General features: G+C 45.5%; 1 protein-coding gene across 1 annotated transcript in view; it reads left to right on the plus strand.

Moving 5' to 3' along the window:
- The window catches only part of Cfap61 (cilia and flagella associated protein 61), a 231,495-nt gene that overhangs the window by 15,405 nt on the left and 202,955 nt on the right, over window positions 1-13,135 (plus strand). Inside the window, exons 3-4 of the mRNA XM_050159553.1 lie at window positions 819-951; window positions 9,359-9,518. Coding sequence (XP_050015510.1) covers window positions 841-951; window positions 9,359-9,518 — 271 coding nt within the window. The 5' untranslated portion in view covers window positions 819-840. The remainder of the gene's footprint in view (window positions 1-818; window positions 952-9,358; window positions 9,519-13,135) is intronic.

The raw sequence follows: 13,135 nt of genomic DNA on the forward strand, positions 1-13,135 counted from the left end.
GAATAAAGGTCGATAGTTATATCAAACATACTACAGGGAAAGTCCTGGGAATTTGGAATATTTTTTAGTAACGGGAATACAAGATAAGAGGATCTTAGGTAAAATACAACACGAAAGTATACTGAAATGAAGAAAGACATGGAGTCCAAGAGCCAGCATCACCATGTGGTAGTAAGCCCAGTTCCTACTTCCTGAACTAGGTGTCAAGGACGTTGTAATGTGTCCTGAGAATGGAAGTCAAGGTGAATGTCCCCAGAATGGTGAGCAGGGCTTGGTCACCTTCAGAGCACTTTTCCCTCTGTGGGAAGTGCAGAGATGTCTCAGAACAGAAACATATAAGGGTAAAAAGTGACAGCAATGGTTCTGCAGTTCAAGGTAGACACACATGTGCACGCATGCACACGAGAGTTTTAAAAATTTAAAAAAAAAGAAAGGGATTGTGGGATAATGCCATAGAAGTGGTGATCCTTAGAACACATATGGGAAGTGCTGTCCTCCACTGTCCTTGGGTTCCTGCTTGAGGCTGCCTTACCTCCCAGTCTCCAGCAGCACCCACCCCTCTGCTGGCACGAGCCACCTCCCTGTCCTTCTCATCACTGCCATTCTTTGTCTGGAGAGCTAGAGTGTCTTCTGAAATATTTGAAGGTATGGAAGTGTCTTACAGTTCTGGTTGTGACGGCATCAACCCCTTTCACAAGTGTTGCTGTATCTTTGACGCTTCCCACAGGGGTAGAGCACAGTAGGTGTTCTGTGGGGTGGAGTGGGGGGGGGAGAAATGGCTGGAGCGAACACTAAGCCGGAGGCTCTCTGTTACACAGGGTCGAAGACCATGACGATCTCATGCCAATATTTCTGCACTATGACAACACGCTGAGAGAAATTTATGGCGAATACTTCCTGGCTGAACTAATAGAGGCGCAAGACGAAGAGAACCATGCCGTGGTGTGTGAGGTTGGTGACTGACCCTCCCGGGGACATAGTGAAAGGAACGAGAGGAAGGAGCCCTGCTGCTGCGGCTGGCTTGCTGAACATCCCTGGAATTGACGTGCCCTTCCCTCCTGCATACCCTTCTAGGTGATGCCAGGCCAGCTTGGGGGACCCGAGAAAGCTGGGTGCTGGTCACGTCCTGGGCCAGCTGGTTGCCACACTCCTGGCCGGGATTTGTGGTGTGGAACCGTCCAGTGTCTCTTGGATCTGGCAAGGTATTGGCAGAGCAGAGGACAAGGTTAAGTTTAGGAAGAAAAAATTTTTCTTTAGGTCCTGAGGAGGAGGGTGTCGGGGATTAAGAGAGGGGTATAGCTGACCTGTTTAAAGAGAATCCTTCGATTCGGCTCTCTGGAACTCATAAGAATTCCTTGAGTTTGTAAAACATAAGTTTCAGACACAAACATTGTATACACAGCAGCATATTTATGCCAGAATGACCGTGACAGATGTTTTTGCACAATGAAAAGTATCTTTAGAAAACGACCACAGAGAATTTAACATCTTTGATCTTACAGTAGCGGTAGTAGTAGCTGTTATTCTTAAAAAACGATTCCCGGGGTGGGTTGGCGGAGCCCGCCATGAGAAAGCGGCTACAGGAGGGCACGCTTCCTTGGCCCACGGTGGCGGCAGGTAACAGACACGTAAACACAGGAAATAGCCATAAGTATTTATTAAGGAAGAGGGAGAAAGAAAGACAGAGAAAAGAGATAAAAGGAGAGAGGAGAGATAAAAGAAGAGAGAGACAGAGAAAACGCGTGCGCACGCCAAGGAAGCAGAAAGAGGAAGGGTCCCAAGATGGCGATGGGCGGGTCAGAGGTTATGGAAGTGGGCGTGGCTAGGGCAGGGACCGAAAGAATAACAGTAGCCCTCTGCCAGAGTTGGATTAATAGCCTATCAGCATTTTATTGATAATGTTAAGACTCTAAACAGCAGCATGAGAGAGAAATATGATAACTTGCATTTGTCCTCAGACCTTAATAACTTGCAGGTGGTCCTTGGTTCTCTAGATATCAAGGTGAGGACGATACAGCAGTAAGCACCATCCCTCCGTGGTCTCTGCTTCAGCTCCTGCCTCAGCTTCCTTCCATGCTGGGCTGTAAACCTGTCAGTCGTTTCTCCCCTTTCCTCCACCGGTTGCTTTTGGTCTGTGTTCTATCCCAGCAACAGAGAATTAAGTAGGACAGAGGCCACAGGGAGTGTATGATGTCAGAACAGGGCCGCAGGAGTGTATGATGTCAGAACAGGGCCGCAGGAGTGGGGTCTTTCACCCATACTCACGCAGTCCGAGGAAAGCGGCTGGAAGCAGCGGGGGTTCTCCCACTTGAGCTGCCTGGGGAGCCCTTGGACTAAGGAACCCCAGGAGACTTGGCCTCACCCAGGCTGCGGGTAGGAGTGAGAGTGGGGGCGGGGAGGCTGCTTTTTCTCTAAGTTGCAGCGTGTTGTTGCTCAATGGACTTGTTTTACATTAAAAAACTGGGAAACCTTCCCCTTGGTTCTGGTGTCCTGTCACCCATGTCTAGAGTAGGTCTTCTATCAGCTATAACTGAACGGCTCAACTTCCATAGTGAGAGCTGGTTTGCTGGACAGGAGACGTGATGGGGAAGAGCCTGAATGAATTTTAGGGCTCGTCTTTTCGTATAATGTAACAAATGCGGGCTGGTGAGATGGCGTGGAGGAGAAGGGCACTTGCCCAGTGAGTCTAGTGAGCTGCGTTTACTCTAGAAACTATGAAGAGCGGAGGGAGAGAACCAGCTCCGCACTGTTGTCCTTTGACCTCTGTATGTGCATCTTGGCAAATAGGTCCCAATACACACACACACACACACACACACACACACACAGAGGCACATAAATACTACAGTAAAAATTGAAAGCCTCTTTAAAAATAATAATTAACAGCCAGGCAGTGGTAGCACATGCCTTAAATCCCAGCAATTGGGACGCAGAGACAGGTGGATCTCTGTGAGTTCAAGGACAGCATGGTCTACACAGTAAGTTCCAGGATAGCCAGGACAGTTTCACAGAGAAACCCTGTCTCAAATAAACCATTAACAACAATAATAAATAATAATAGTAAACAAACATGAAGTGAATAGAGCTCTTGGATCCCTACCCATCCTGTTCGTTATTAGAATCATAATTATGTTTTTGTTTGCAAATGGATGTTTGACTTTGATTTTTAAAAGAGATTTCTATGCCAGCTGCTTGAAAAGCATTAAAAATTGGAATTTGCAATTTTGTTTCTGGGGTGATATTTTTAGGGATTCCTTCTTCATACACTCTTTTCTCTTTTGCTGAATCTGTAAGACCTCTTAAAGAACATGACTTTTCTTGAAATTTGAGAGCAAATATTCTGTGTAAATACGGTGAGCAGTTTGAGGCTTGCTTCCACATCGAGCCTCACAGCCAATGACGACAAGACTCTCCCGGAAGACATTCAGACTTTGTGCCCACTTCATGCCAGTGTCATAATTCTTACAGTAATGAATACAGAGTCAAATACTCCAAAATAGATGTGGACAAAGGATTTGATTGACAGCCCCACCTTCAAAAAAGGATACAGAAATTGTCAGTGGCACATGAGAAGGAGTCATTGGCATCATGAGATGTCAGTCTCATTAGTCCTTTGGGAAGTGTTGGTCAAAAGCACAGTGAGGCCAGCCATGGTGGTTCGCATCTGGAATCCTTGTACCTAGAAGACTGGGGCAGGAGTAGCCCACATGCAAAACCAAATCTAGGCCACTCTATTTCAAAAACAAAACAGAACAGCAAAAGTGATGGAGGAAGGTCATTGGTTAAGTAATAAAGAAACTACTTGGCCTGATAGGTTAGAACATAGGTGGGTGGAGTAAACAGAACAGAATGCTGGGAAGAAGAAGGGAAGAGAGCTCAGACTCGATAGCTCTCCTCTCTGGGGCAGATGCGATGAAGCTCCAACCCAGGATGGACGTAGGCTAGAATCTTCCTGGTAAGCACACCTCGGTGCTACACACATTAATAGAAATGAGCCAGGCAGTGTTTAAATAAATACAATTTGTGTGTTGTTATTTCGGGGCATGAGCTAGCCAGGCGGCCGGGAGTTGGGTGGTAGGAATGCAGCCTGCAGTTCTCTCTACACAGAAGCTGCAGTGAGATCATTTTACTCCCAATAGGGTGGTGGTAGCAATAACAACATCAATAATAATAATAATAAATAGAAAAGTAATGCAAGTTTTGGCTTGGAATTCAAGGACATACTGAGGTGGATGGCCCTTTGTGACAAGAGATTTATTAGAAGAGTTATTAGCATCATAGATGGAGACAATGGCAGCATGGTGGGGCCTCTGAGGAGAGTTCCAGTCCATGGTAGGGTACAGGGGTCCCTTCTTTTAGGTTTCTGAGTGGGGAGGAGTGAAAAGGACATTAAAAGGCCCTCTCTTTTACTTGAAGTGGGTGTTCTGCTGGAGTAGCCAGGGAGCATCTTAACGCTCCCCAGGTGGTTTTGACCTGCAGTCTGCTTGATGGCTCTCTTCACAGCTCAGTCAGCCTTCAGCTCTAGGCTGATGAGAAAAGGAAGGGTCAGGAAGCATTTGGGCCAAAGCAGCACCATTTTGAAAAGCAGTGTTTTTCTACAACCGCCGAAAACTACAGGCAACAAATCGCACAGAGCCTGAACAAGGACTTTGATCTTCCTGTTACTGTCTGTGTGATCCAGTCTTCATTTGTAGGAGTCTTTTAGTTCTCTGGTTTTGTTTAGGGTGTTAGTGCCACCCCAAATCCCTTGAGGAAGTGATCTACCACGGTTGTGATCTCTGCCTTGTTCTTTTTCTTGGTCTATTTCTTTCACTTTCCATGTGAACATCGAGGCAAAGAAAGCCACAGGTGGGAAGTGGCAGTGCCAGTCCTGTGACATTGGTGTTCCTAAGAGGTGAAGGGGTCAACCCAGTCTCCTCCAAAGGCTTTATGTTCCAGAGAGAGGAGACCACAGATCTTATTCAAGGACAAGGACATAGGCAGGGCCTGGGAACAGGAACCAGGCAGGCAAGCCACATCTCGTGTCTGAAGTCTTTCCGGGTTCAAGCTAAATACTGGTCCTACTGTTCCACCCTACCTGTCATCCTAGACAAGTCACTACCCTGGGAGGAGGTATCTGGTCTAGCTTGAGAGACCTAGTTGTTAAATACTCAGGAACTTTGCAAGCTATTTGCTGAACATAGTCATCATTAAAAATTGTAGGCTCACACCTTTAATCTCAGCACTCAGGAGGCAGAGACAGGAAGATCCCTGTGAGTTCGAGGCCAGCCTGGTCTCCAAGAACTAGTTCCAGGACAGCCAGGGCTATTATATAGAGAAACCCTGTCTTGAAAAACCAAAACCAAACAAGCAAAAACCAAACCAAACAAAAAAAATTGTATATGCTGTGGATATAGCTCACTGGGTAGAGTTCCTGCCACATAAACCCAGCATGGTGGCATGTACCTGTAATCCTCACACTTGGAAGGCAGAGACAGGAGGATCAAAAGTTCAGGGTCACCCATAGTTAAATAACCAGTTCAAGGCCAGTCTAGACAACTGTGACCCTGTCTCAAAAACAAAACAGCAAACAAACCCCAAACAAAAAGTCACTGTATAAACTTACAGTATAAAAAATTATAGTAAATAATGTTTAAAGGGTACAATTGATTTTCTTTTAGTATTATGTAGCTCTTGGGGATTTTGTCTGTGGTCTTATCCCGTGAACATAGTATTTAATAACATGCCATCACATATCCCTGCCCTACATCTCTACTCCATGTTTGATGACGTCAGTTGGCAACTTGAAACTACCACGATGACAGTATTTTACCATTGGCAAACACTAAACATTCGGGCATTTCTTTCCAACACTGAATGGGCATTTGTTAACATCTAATGGGGCAGCCACTGTAAGTGTGTGTTCCAGTTCTGGAGCTGCAAAGGGAACGCTCTGGAGGAAAAGGTATCCTGACTTGTGGGGAATTCAGATGATACCTGGAGCTGCGAAGGGAGAGCTCTGGAGGGAAAGGTATCCTGACTCAGGAAGTCAGGCCTAATTCATCAGCAATATGTGGAGCTGGGGTGCGTAGGGGATGGTTTCCCCACAGGACATAGTAGTCGGTAGTCTCGCTCCTCTCCTAGAGAGAGCTGTTACAGCTGAGCTCTGCTCTGTTCCCCTCTAGGATAGTCCTAGCCAAGCTATCCCCTTCTTCTGCTCTGCTCTTCTCCTGCCCAAGATGCTACCTCTTTTGTTTCACTCTGCTAAAGCAGAGAATCTGCAGAAATGTAGCAATCTCCTCGGCAGCGAAAAGTTGTTACTTTTTCTGCTCAGCTACCTTAAGGGAAAGTCAGCTCCCCTAAGGGAAAGTCTCAGCAAAGGTTCTTTTCTGCATTGGGGAGAGAGCGTCACCTGAAACTCTTTTAAGTAAGAGATTTATTTGGGAAGGAGGATTCCAGGAAAGTAGCTGCCTCTGCCAGGGTGGGAAAGGGCCTCCCACAACAGAACAGGCAGAAGGGTTTATATAGGGCTTCTTAGGGGGCGGAGTTTTCCCAGGGAGATTATTTTCTGTTCAGAGATTGGTTAGTTTTCCTGCTTAGGGATTGGTTGGTTTAGTTGGTCAGGGGCAGTGTTGGCTCCCATTTCAAGGCCAAACTATGTTTCTTTCACTTCCCCCTTTTTAATTTTTTGGCTCTAGTTTTGGAGGCAGGGCCTATTTCTTTCACTGGCCTCTGGTTTCAGAACCAGGGTGGGTTTCTTTGGCTGGTTCGTTTACCCTGTAGCCACCACTAACCAAGGGTAACAGGACAACGTGCATCAATTGTGCCTCTTTCCAACCCAGTACAGGACGGTTTCAGGCTGAGCACGTAGAGCTCTTGAGGGCTTGGCTTGCGTTAGGAGAAAAGACATTGCCTTGTTGAGGAATTGTTGACTTTCTCTGTCCTGTTTGCTACTTTGGAGAAGTTCTGAGCTGTGGCTTTGCTGCAGGTTCCTTGTCATAAGTGTACCTTGACATCTGGTGTTTACTCCAAGCTGAGATTTCAAGGAAGGGTAGTTGGAGGCCAAGGTGGTTCCTAGAGACAGATGGGGAGAGCGTCTGTTTTGGCATCATCCCGGACATGGGCAGCAGTGGTCCGAGAAAGCATCACTGACCTGCAGGCGGGAGAGAGCCTGCCAGGTTAGCCGTGCACTTGGCATCAAGAGAAGGGGATGAAAGCCAGTAACGGTCACAACGAGGACAAAAGCCCTCATTATGAAATATTGTCACCCAAAAGGGATGCCTGACTGTGTGGGGTTTTGGTAGTGGCGTTATGAATGCCAAAGCGCACACGTGTCTGTGAGTTAGACCGATTTGTGAAGACAAGGCAAGCTCACAGATGGTTTTCCAGTGTCCTAAATCTTATCTGTGTGGTCATGTAGACACTCACAGGACAGACAGGAAGAGCAAAATCTCCAGTTTTGTCCTCCAGACTTTGACGGCAGAAAATACCTGTGTCCGTTGAACGGCAACAGCAGCCAATGCCTCTGCACTATACAAGTGACACACACACCAATATTCCCCAGGCGAGTTTTGCAAATTGGTATTCCAGAATGGTGTATCTCCAGGCAGCCATTTGAAAGGAACCCAAAGACCACAGCGGATGTGTCCACCCTCCGTCCTTGCTCTGCTACCGCCTCTGACTGTGGGCTTTTGTAAGTTGTTACAACCCTAGCCGAGTGATGGGAATATAACAGGTTGTGGAATTGGAGAATGCTAAATCTTTGTTCCTAATGGCAAAACATGTTTTTCTCATTTTCATCAGAATGTGTGATCCATGCCATTTGAAATCAAATCTCCAACACAATGAGCCATTAGTGTAACAGCTCATTACTAGCGGCGGTCTTATAAATAATACATTCTTATCATGCACACGCAGCTCGCCATGAAGCCAGCAAAAGGTATTTCAGGCCATGGAAGTTTCGCTGCGCCAGCACGGCTGTAGATTAGAAGGACATCTCCATGTGAACCAAGATGGATGCCAATTTTCCCTGCCGGGAGTGAGGCTGGCCGTCTCTTTCTGCACATATGGTAGATGGATTGGTTAATCAGCGTCTGCTGAGTCTTGGGCCTGAAATTACAGAGAAGCCAGACAACTGCAGCTCCACAGCCTTTGTTCGGGAGTGCAAACAAGACAAACAATTACTTGTTATTTGGGAAAAAAATTAAAATGTTTATTTTGGACTTTCATTAAAGTGTCAATGGCTTTATAAAACAGCTGTGTAAATCAGCCTTTTATAGCAAGTATCATTTGGGGAGGGGTCCTGGAAAGAAAGGAAATGCAAGGAAGATTCATTTTAAAAAGGATCCCTTGAAGATGAAAAGGGCACCTTTGTGTGTTTTTCAAGCACACAAAGCTATTGGAGAAATAGTTTGCTATCTGTCTTTTGCTGTATCATCAAACATCCATGCCGCTTGCTTCTCTGCTGTGGGATGTTGAAGCATCGCCCATTTGTGTGGGGCTGCCCCTTGGGAATGGATGGTGCACAGTACTGTGAGTCCACTTCCTGAATAGAATGGCTGTGTCAGTCAGTCACTCAGCTTCCTGGGAGTCTGTGTTCCTCATCCAAAAAAAAAATTTTTTTTTTTAAAAACCATATATTAAAACCATGGCGACCATTGCAAAGAGCTTCATAGCCAGGGATTTAGTGTGCAGAGGGTTGTTGGTTAGTACGTCAGTCCAGACTTCATGGAGCTCTTTCCCTCCAAACAGCCTTTCTTCACTTCTCCACGCCCAGTCAAGTGATAAATAAGTGTATCAAGCGATATAGAAGAGTTTCCCTTATTAAGGAGCCCTGGATTGTGACTGTTTTCTAAGTTGGGGTTTATGGGATGGGTTAGGAACAACCCATTTTACAAAGAGCTGTGATTGATGGGTGGGGAAGGACAGAGTGGAGAAAAGTGTCTAAGAGGTCGGGGCTTATGGGGGAATAAAAAGAACAGCAAATACACCCCACCCACATCACTTTCACACACACACACACACACACACTCCAAAAGACCAAACTCCAACCCACTGGCTGGCAGAGGGAGTGGAATAGGGGAGGTGCAGGGAGCGGTTCAGAAAGAAGTCAGGTGTAGCTTTCCAGGGTCTCCTCAGGGACACTTTGGCGACTCCCTAAGTTATTTCCCAACCGCTAAGAGCGTCCCCAGTGGTCACTTGTTGGATATGCCTTTGAGCATGTTCTGTATTCTATGCATTGCACTGGACACAAGAGTTACTGGAAGACCCTTCCACCCTTAAATAACCCAAGAGTGTCTCCCACGCTCCCAGCGGGCCACATGCCGAGAACTCTCGGCAGATCTTGAGTCTGATAGGTGGCTGTGTTCTGGTGTTGCAGGTGGAAGGCAAGGCCGTCGGGTTCATGAGCGTGTGCTCCAGCGTGAACTTGCCCCTGCTGCACGAGTGCTTCGACCTGGGCCCTTTCCATGGGTTCTGTGTCCCACATCCTGACGATCTTCTGGAACCATCAAGAGAGTCAAGTTTGCAAGAAAGTCAAGGTACGGTGGCTGTCGCAGGACATACCAGAAAAGTCAGCACTCGTCTTACACACAGCTGTGCGATTCATGGAAAGGGCATGCATCTTAAGTCCCTTCCGAGTCCCATTTATGGAGTACATCCACATGGTTATTGGCATCTTTGTGAAATCTGTGGGTCCAGGGACAAACCTGCACAGCCATAATTAGACATGGTTCCTTTAAAGCTAAAAGCTTCCAAATTCAGGGTGTTTGCTTACAGAATGGTCATTGGTGTATAAGCTATAGTGAGATAATTGTTAGCATTTTAGATTTTTATTTTTGTTGCTGGGGATCAGGTTCGGAGCTTTATGCATGTTGACTAAGAGCTGTACCTCTGGGTTACATCCCTAGTGCCAGTTTAGTCTCTCTCTCTCTCTCTCTCTCTCTCTCTCTCTCTCTCTCTCTCTCTCTGTGTGTGTGTGTGTGTGTGTGTGAGAGAGAGAGAGAGAGAGGGAGAGAGAGAGAGAGAGAGAGGGGGAGGGAGGGAGAGAGAGAGAGAGAGAGAGAGAGAGAGAAAGAGAGAGAGAGAACACCAGAATATAATAAATAACTTCAAGAATTCAAGGGACTAGGGAAATATCTTAGTGGCAGATCATTGGTCTCATATGGACTAGGTTCCCTGGGTTAAATCCGCAGTGCTTAAAAATTTAAATGTAAAAAAGCAAACAAGCTTGAAGACTCTGTATACTTTTAAACTTTGATCTTTACAATAAGAATTTCTGTGTTTATGTCTTTGGGCAAACCCTCTGTAGCATGAGTGTATTGCAAATGGTCGTTTTGAATTTGTACAACTGATTTCTGCATATATGAAATAACATCAATTTTCAGTTTATATTTAAGTGTGTATGTCTGTATGGATATATACTGTGTGAGTGTGTGTATGTGTGTGTCTGTATATGTAATTAAGAGGGGTATCAGATCCCCTGGAGCTGGGGTTACAGGTCATTGTGAGCCACCATATAGATGCTGGAAACTGAACTCGGGTCCTCTGCAGGAACAATACAAGCTCTTAACCTCGAGCCATAAAATGAATTTTGAAATATTGTTTGTGTCAGTATTTCATGAAGTAAGATGAGGTAATCTCTGCTGATAGCTTCATGGTTAAGTAGGTTCTTATGGATAGATAAGGTTCTTTAAGATAGATAAAAACAGGCAGGCGAGCTTAGGTGTGTCAGTTCAATTTTCTTATCTGGGTTCCCCATGTGTAGGGTGAGGAAAACTGCAATCAGGCAGGAGTTGTGGATTTTCACTGAGGTATGGTGTGTAAAATGCTATACTTGGTGTCCATGTCTTGAATGAATTTAGTGAGCAGTAAACACTGATAATAGTTAGTGGCCATTGTTTCTTTATGATTGGCCATTCAGTCACTCTTTGGGGTAAAATCATGATTTTTTTAAAAGTTGTAATGCTTCCTATAACATGAAGAGTTTTAGTAAGGTTGTTCAAAAATAGGAAGAGGAGCAATATGGTTGGTGGCACAGGACTTGGTGTTCCAGTCGCAGGTGTCACTTTAGCCAATCTCTTGTCCCTTCAGTGGGCAAACCAAACACTAAACAGTGGATGCCCATGTCCTGACGGTGCACACTCATCACACGGAACGGTGAAACCCTCCGTGGAAAGGCTCTTCCCTTTGGTACTGACAACAGCACCCTTCCTGAAAGTGAGACTTCGAGTCATTACGGTTTCATGGTGAACGGTGCCTCCCCAGGCTCTTGGGGAAGGAATGTTCTGGAGGAACATTTAAACACCATAAGACAGTCCTGAACCAGAAGTTGTCACAGTTGCTTTCCAGTGCTAGAAGTCTTCTTTGAGGCGGCACCAAACAGGAGACTTGCTGCGGCTCGTGTTCTCATGTATAAAGGAGAGATAAAAATAATACCCAATCAAGGAATGGGTAGGAGGAGTAAATATTGGAATTGTGATGCACTTAGCTCAGTGGCAAGCATACAATTTTTCTTTTCTGTTTTCTGTGCTATCATTAAAAAAAATAAAACAAAACAGCTGGACGTGGTGGAGCACATCTTTAATCCCAGCACTCAGGGGGCAGAAGCAGACAGATCTCTGTGAGTTCTAGGCCAGCCTGGTCTACAGAAAAAGTTCCAGGACAGCCCAAGATGTTAAACAGAGAAACCTTGTATCAAAAAAAACAAAAAAACAAAAACAAACAAACAAACAAAAACCAACAACAAACCAAACCAAGCCAAACCAAACCAAACAAATTGGAAGGCTGTAGACCCTTCCTGAGGCTGAGTCTTCCTGGCACTACTGCTGTTCCTTATATAGAATGAATGGAAAATTCCTGTCTCAGAAATTTTACTGGAGGGGGGAGGAGGAGAGTCAGAGTTTAGCTGAACTCTGGGCCTGACACATCTACACGTTATCTATTATGGCTCTGTGTAGCAAAAGTCTGCGAAGACAGGAAAGGCAGGCAGCTGGCTTCTCATTACCTCCTTCAGCCCATTTCTTAAAACCATTTGCTCTAGGACAGGGTGGCAAGCAAAGGAAGTAGGGAAACGTGTTACCTATCACAGGGTGTTTATTTTTGAAAATTGGTTTTCTGTTCACTGACACAAAAATGATTCTTTATGAAATTGTTACCAGGGAGCTTCCATTGTAGACTTGAGATAACTCAGGGATGGAGTCATAGGTCCTCAGCAGCTCATTATATCCAGGCAGAGTCATCAACAAATTCCACAGCCATCTTTTCATCACATCAACAGAGGAAGCACTGAAAATGAGCTGTGACCTGTTCGGGTTTTGTTACTCTGGTGAAAGTCTTTTACGGAAATACAATTTCTCAAAAACACGAACCGAGATTTGTGTTTTAAATGAGCACACATCATTGCAGTTTGTATTTTGCTATAGTTTATATCTCGTATTTTGTTTGATGATTGTTCTAGTTACTTTCTCGAGGCTGTGACAAAAGCAGCTTGTGGAGGAAAGGGTTGATGTGGCTCACACTTCCGGGTCGTGATCCAGTAGTAAGGGAAGTCAGGGCAGGAGCCCAAGGCAGGAAGGAATTGAAGCTGAAACCAGAGGAAATGCTGCTCACCAGCTTTCTCTCCTGCTCAGCTGGCTTTATCATATAGCCAGGACTCACTTGCCTAGGGATGGTGCCCCCCACAGTGGGCTGGCCCATCCCACATTAATCATTAATCAAGACTATCTCTTACAAACATGGCCACAGGCCAGTTTGATCTGGGCAATTACTCAGTTGAGGTCCCCTCTTCCGAAGTGATTCTAGGTTGTGTCAAGTTGACAGTAAAGCTATGAAGGACAGCGGTTTTTCATTCCAAAGGATGCTAATAATCATTACCTCATAGCTTGATGCCAAAGAGTCAGGGCAGGGGCAGCTCTCTTCATTTCGTCTCTGCCCAAGCTTGTCCAAGGTTTATAAATTTCATCAAGAACTGTCTCAAAAGCACAGTCCAGCCTCTTACTTACCTCTCTGCATCTGGGCAAAGTAACAGTCTGGGTGTCAAGTTCAGGCACTTGTATGCCAGGCAAGCAGTCTACCACTCTCAGCCCAGCCCAACACTTCCACCTGTTTCTTTTTTTTTTTCCACCTGTTTTTTTAGTCACAGATTCGCCTCCCCCGC

The sequence above is a fragment of the Alexandromys fortis genome, unplaced genomic scaffold, assembly GCF_014885135.2.
Source record: "Alexandromys fortis isolate MF-2015 unplaced genomic scaffold, M_Fortis_MF-2015_v1.1 scaffold_115, whole genome shotgun sequence".
NCBI classification, from domain to species: domain Eukaryota; kingdom Metazoa; phylum Chordata; class Mammalia; order Rodentia; family Cricetidae; genus Alexandromys; species Alexandromys fortis.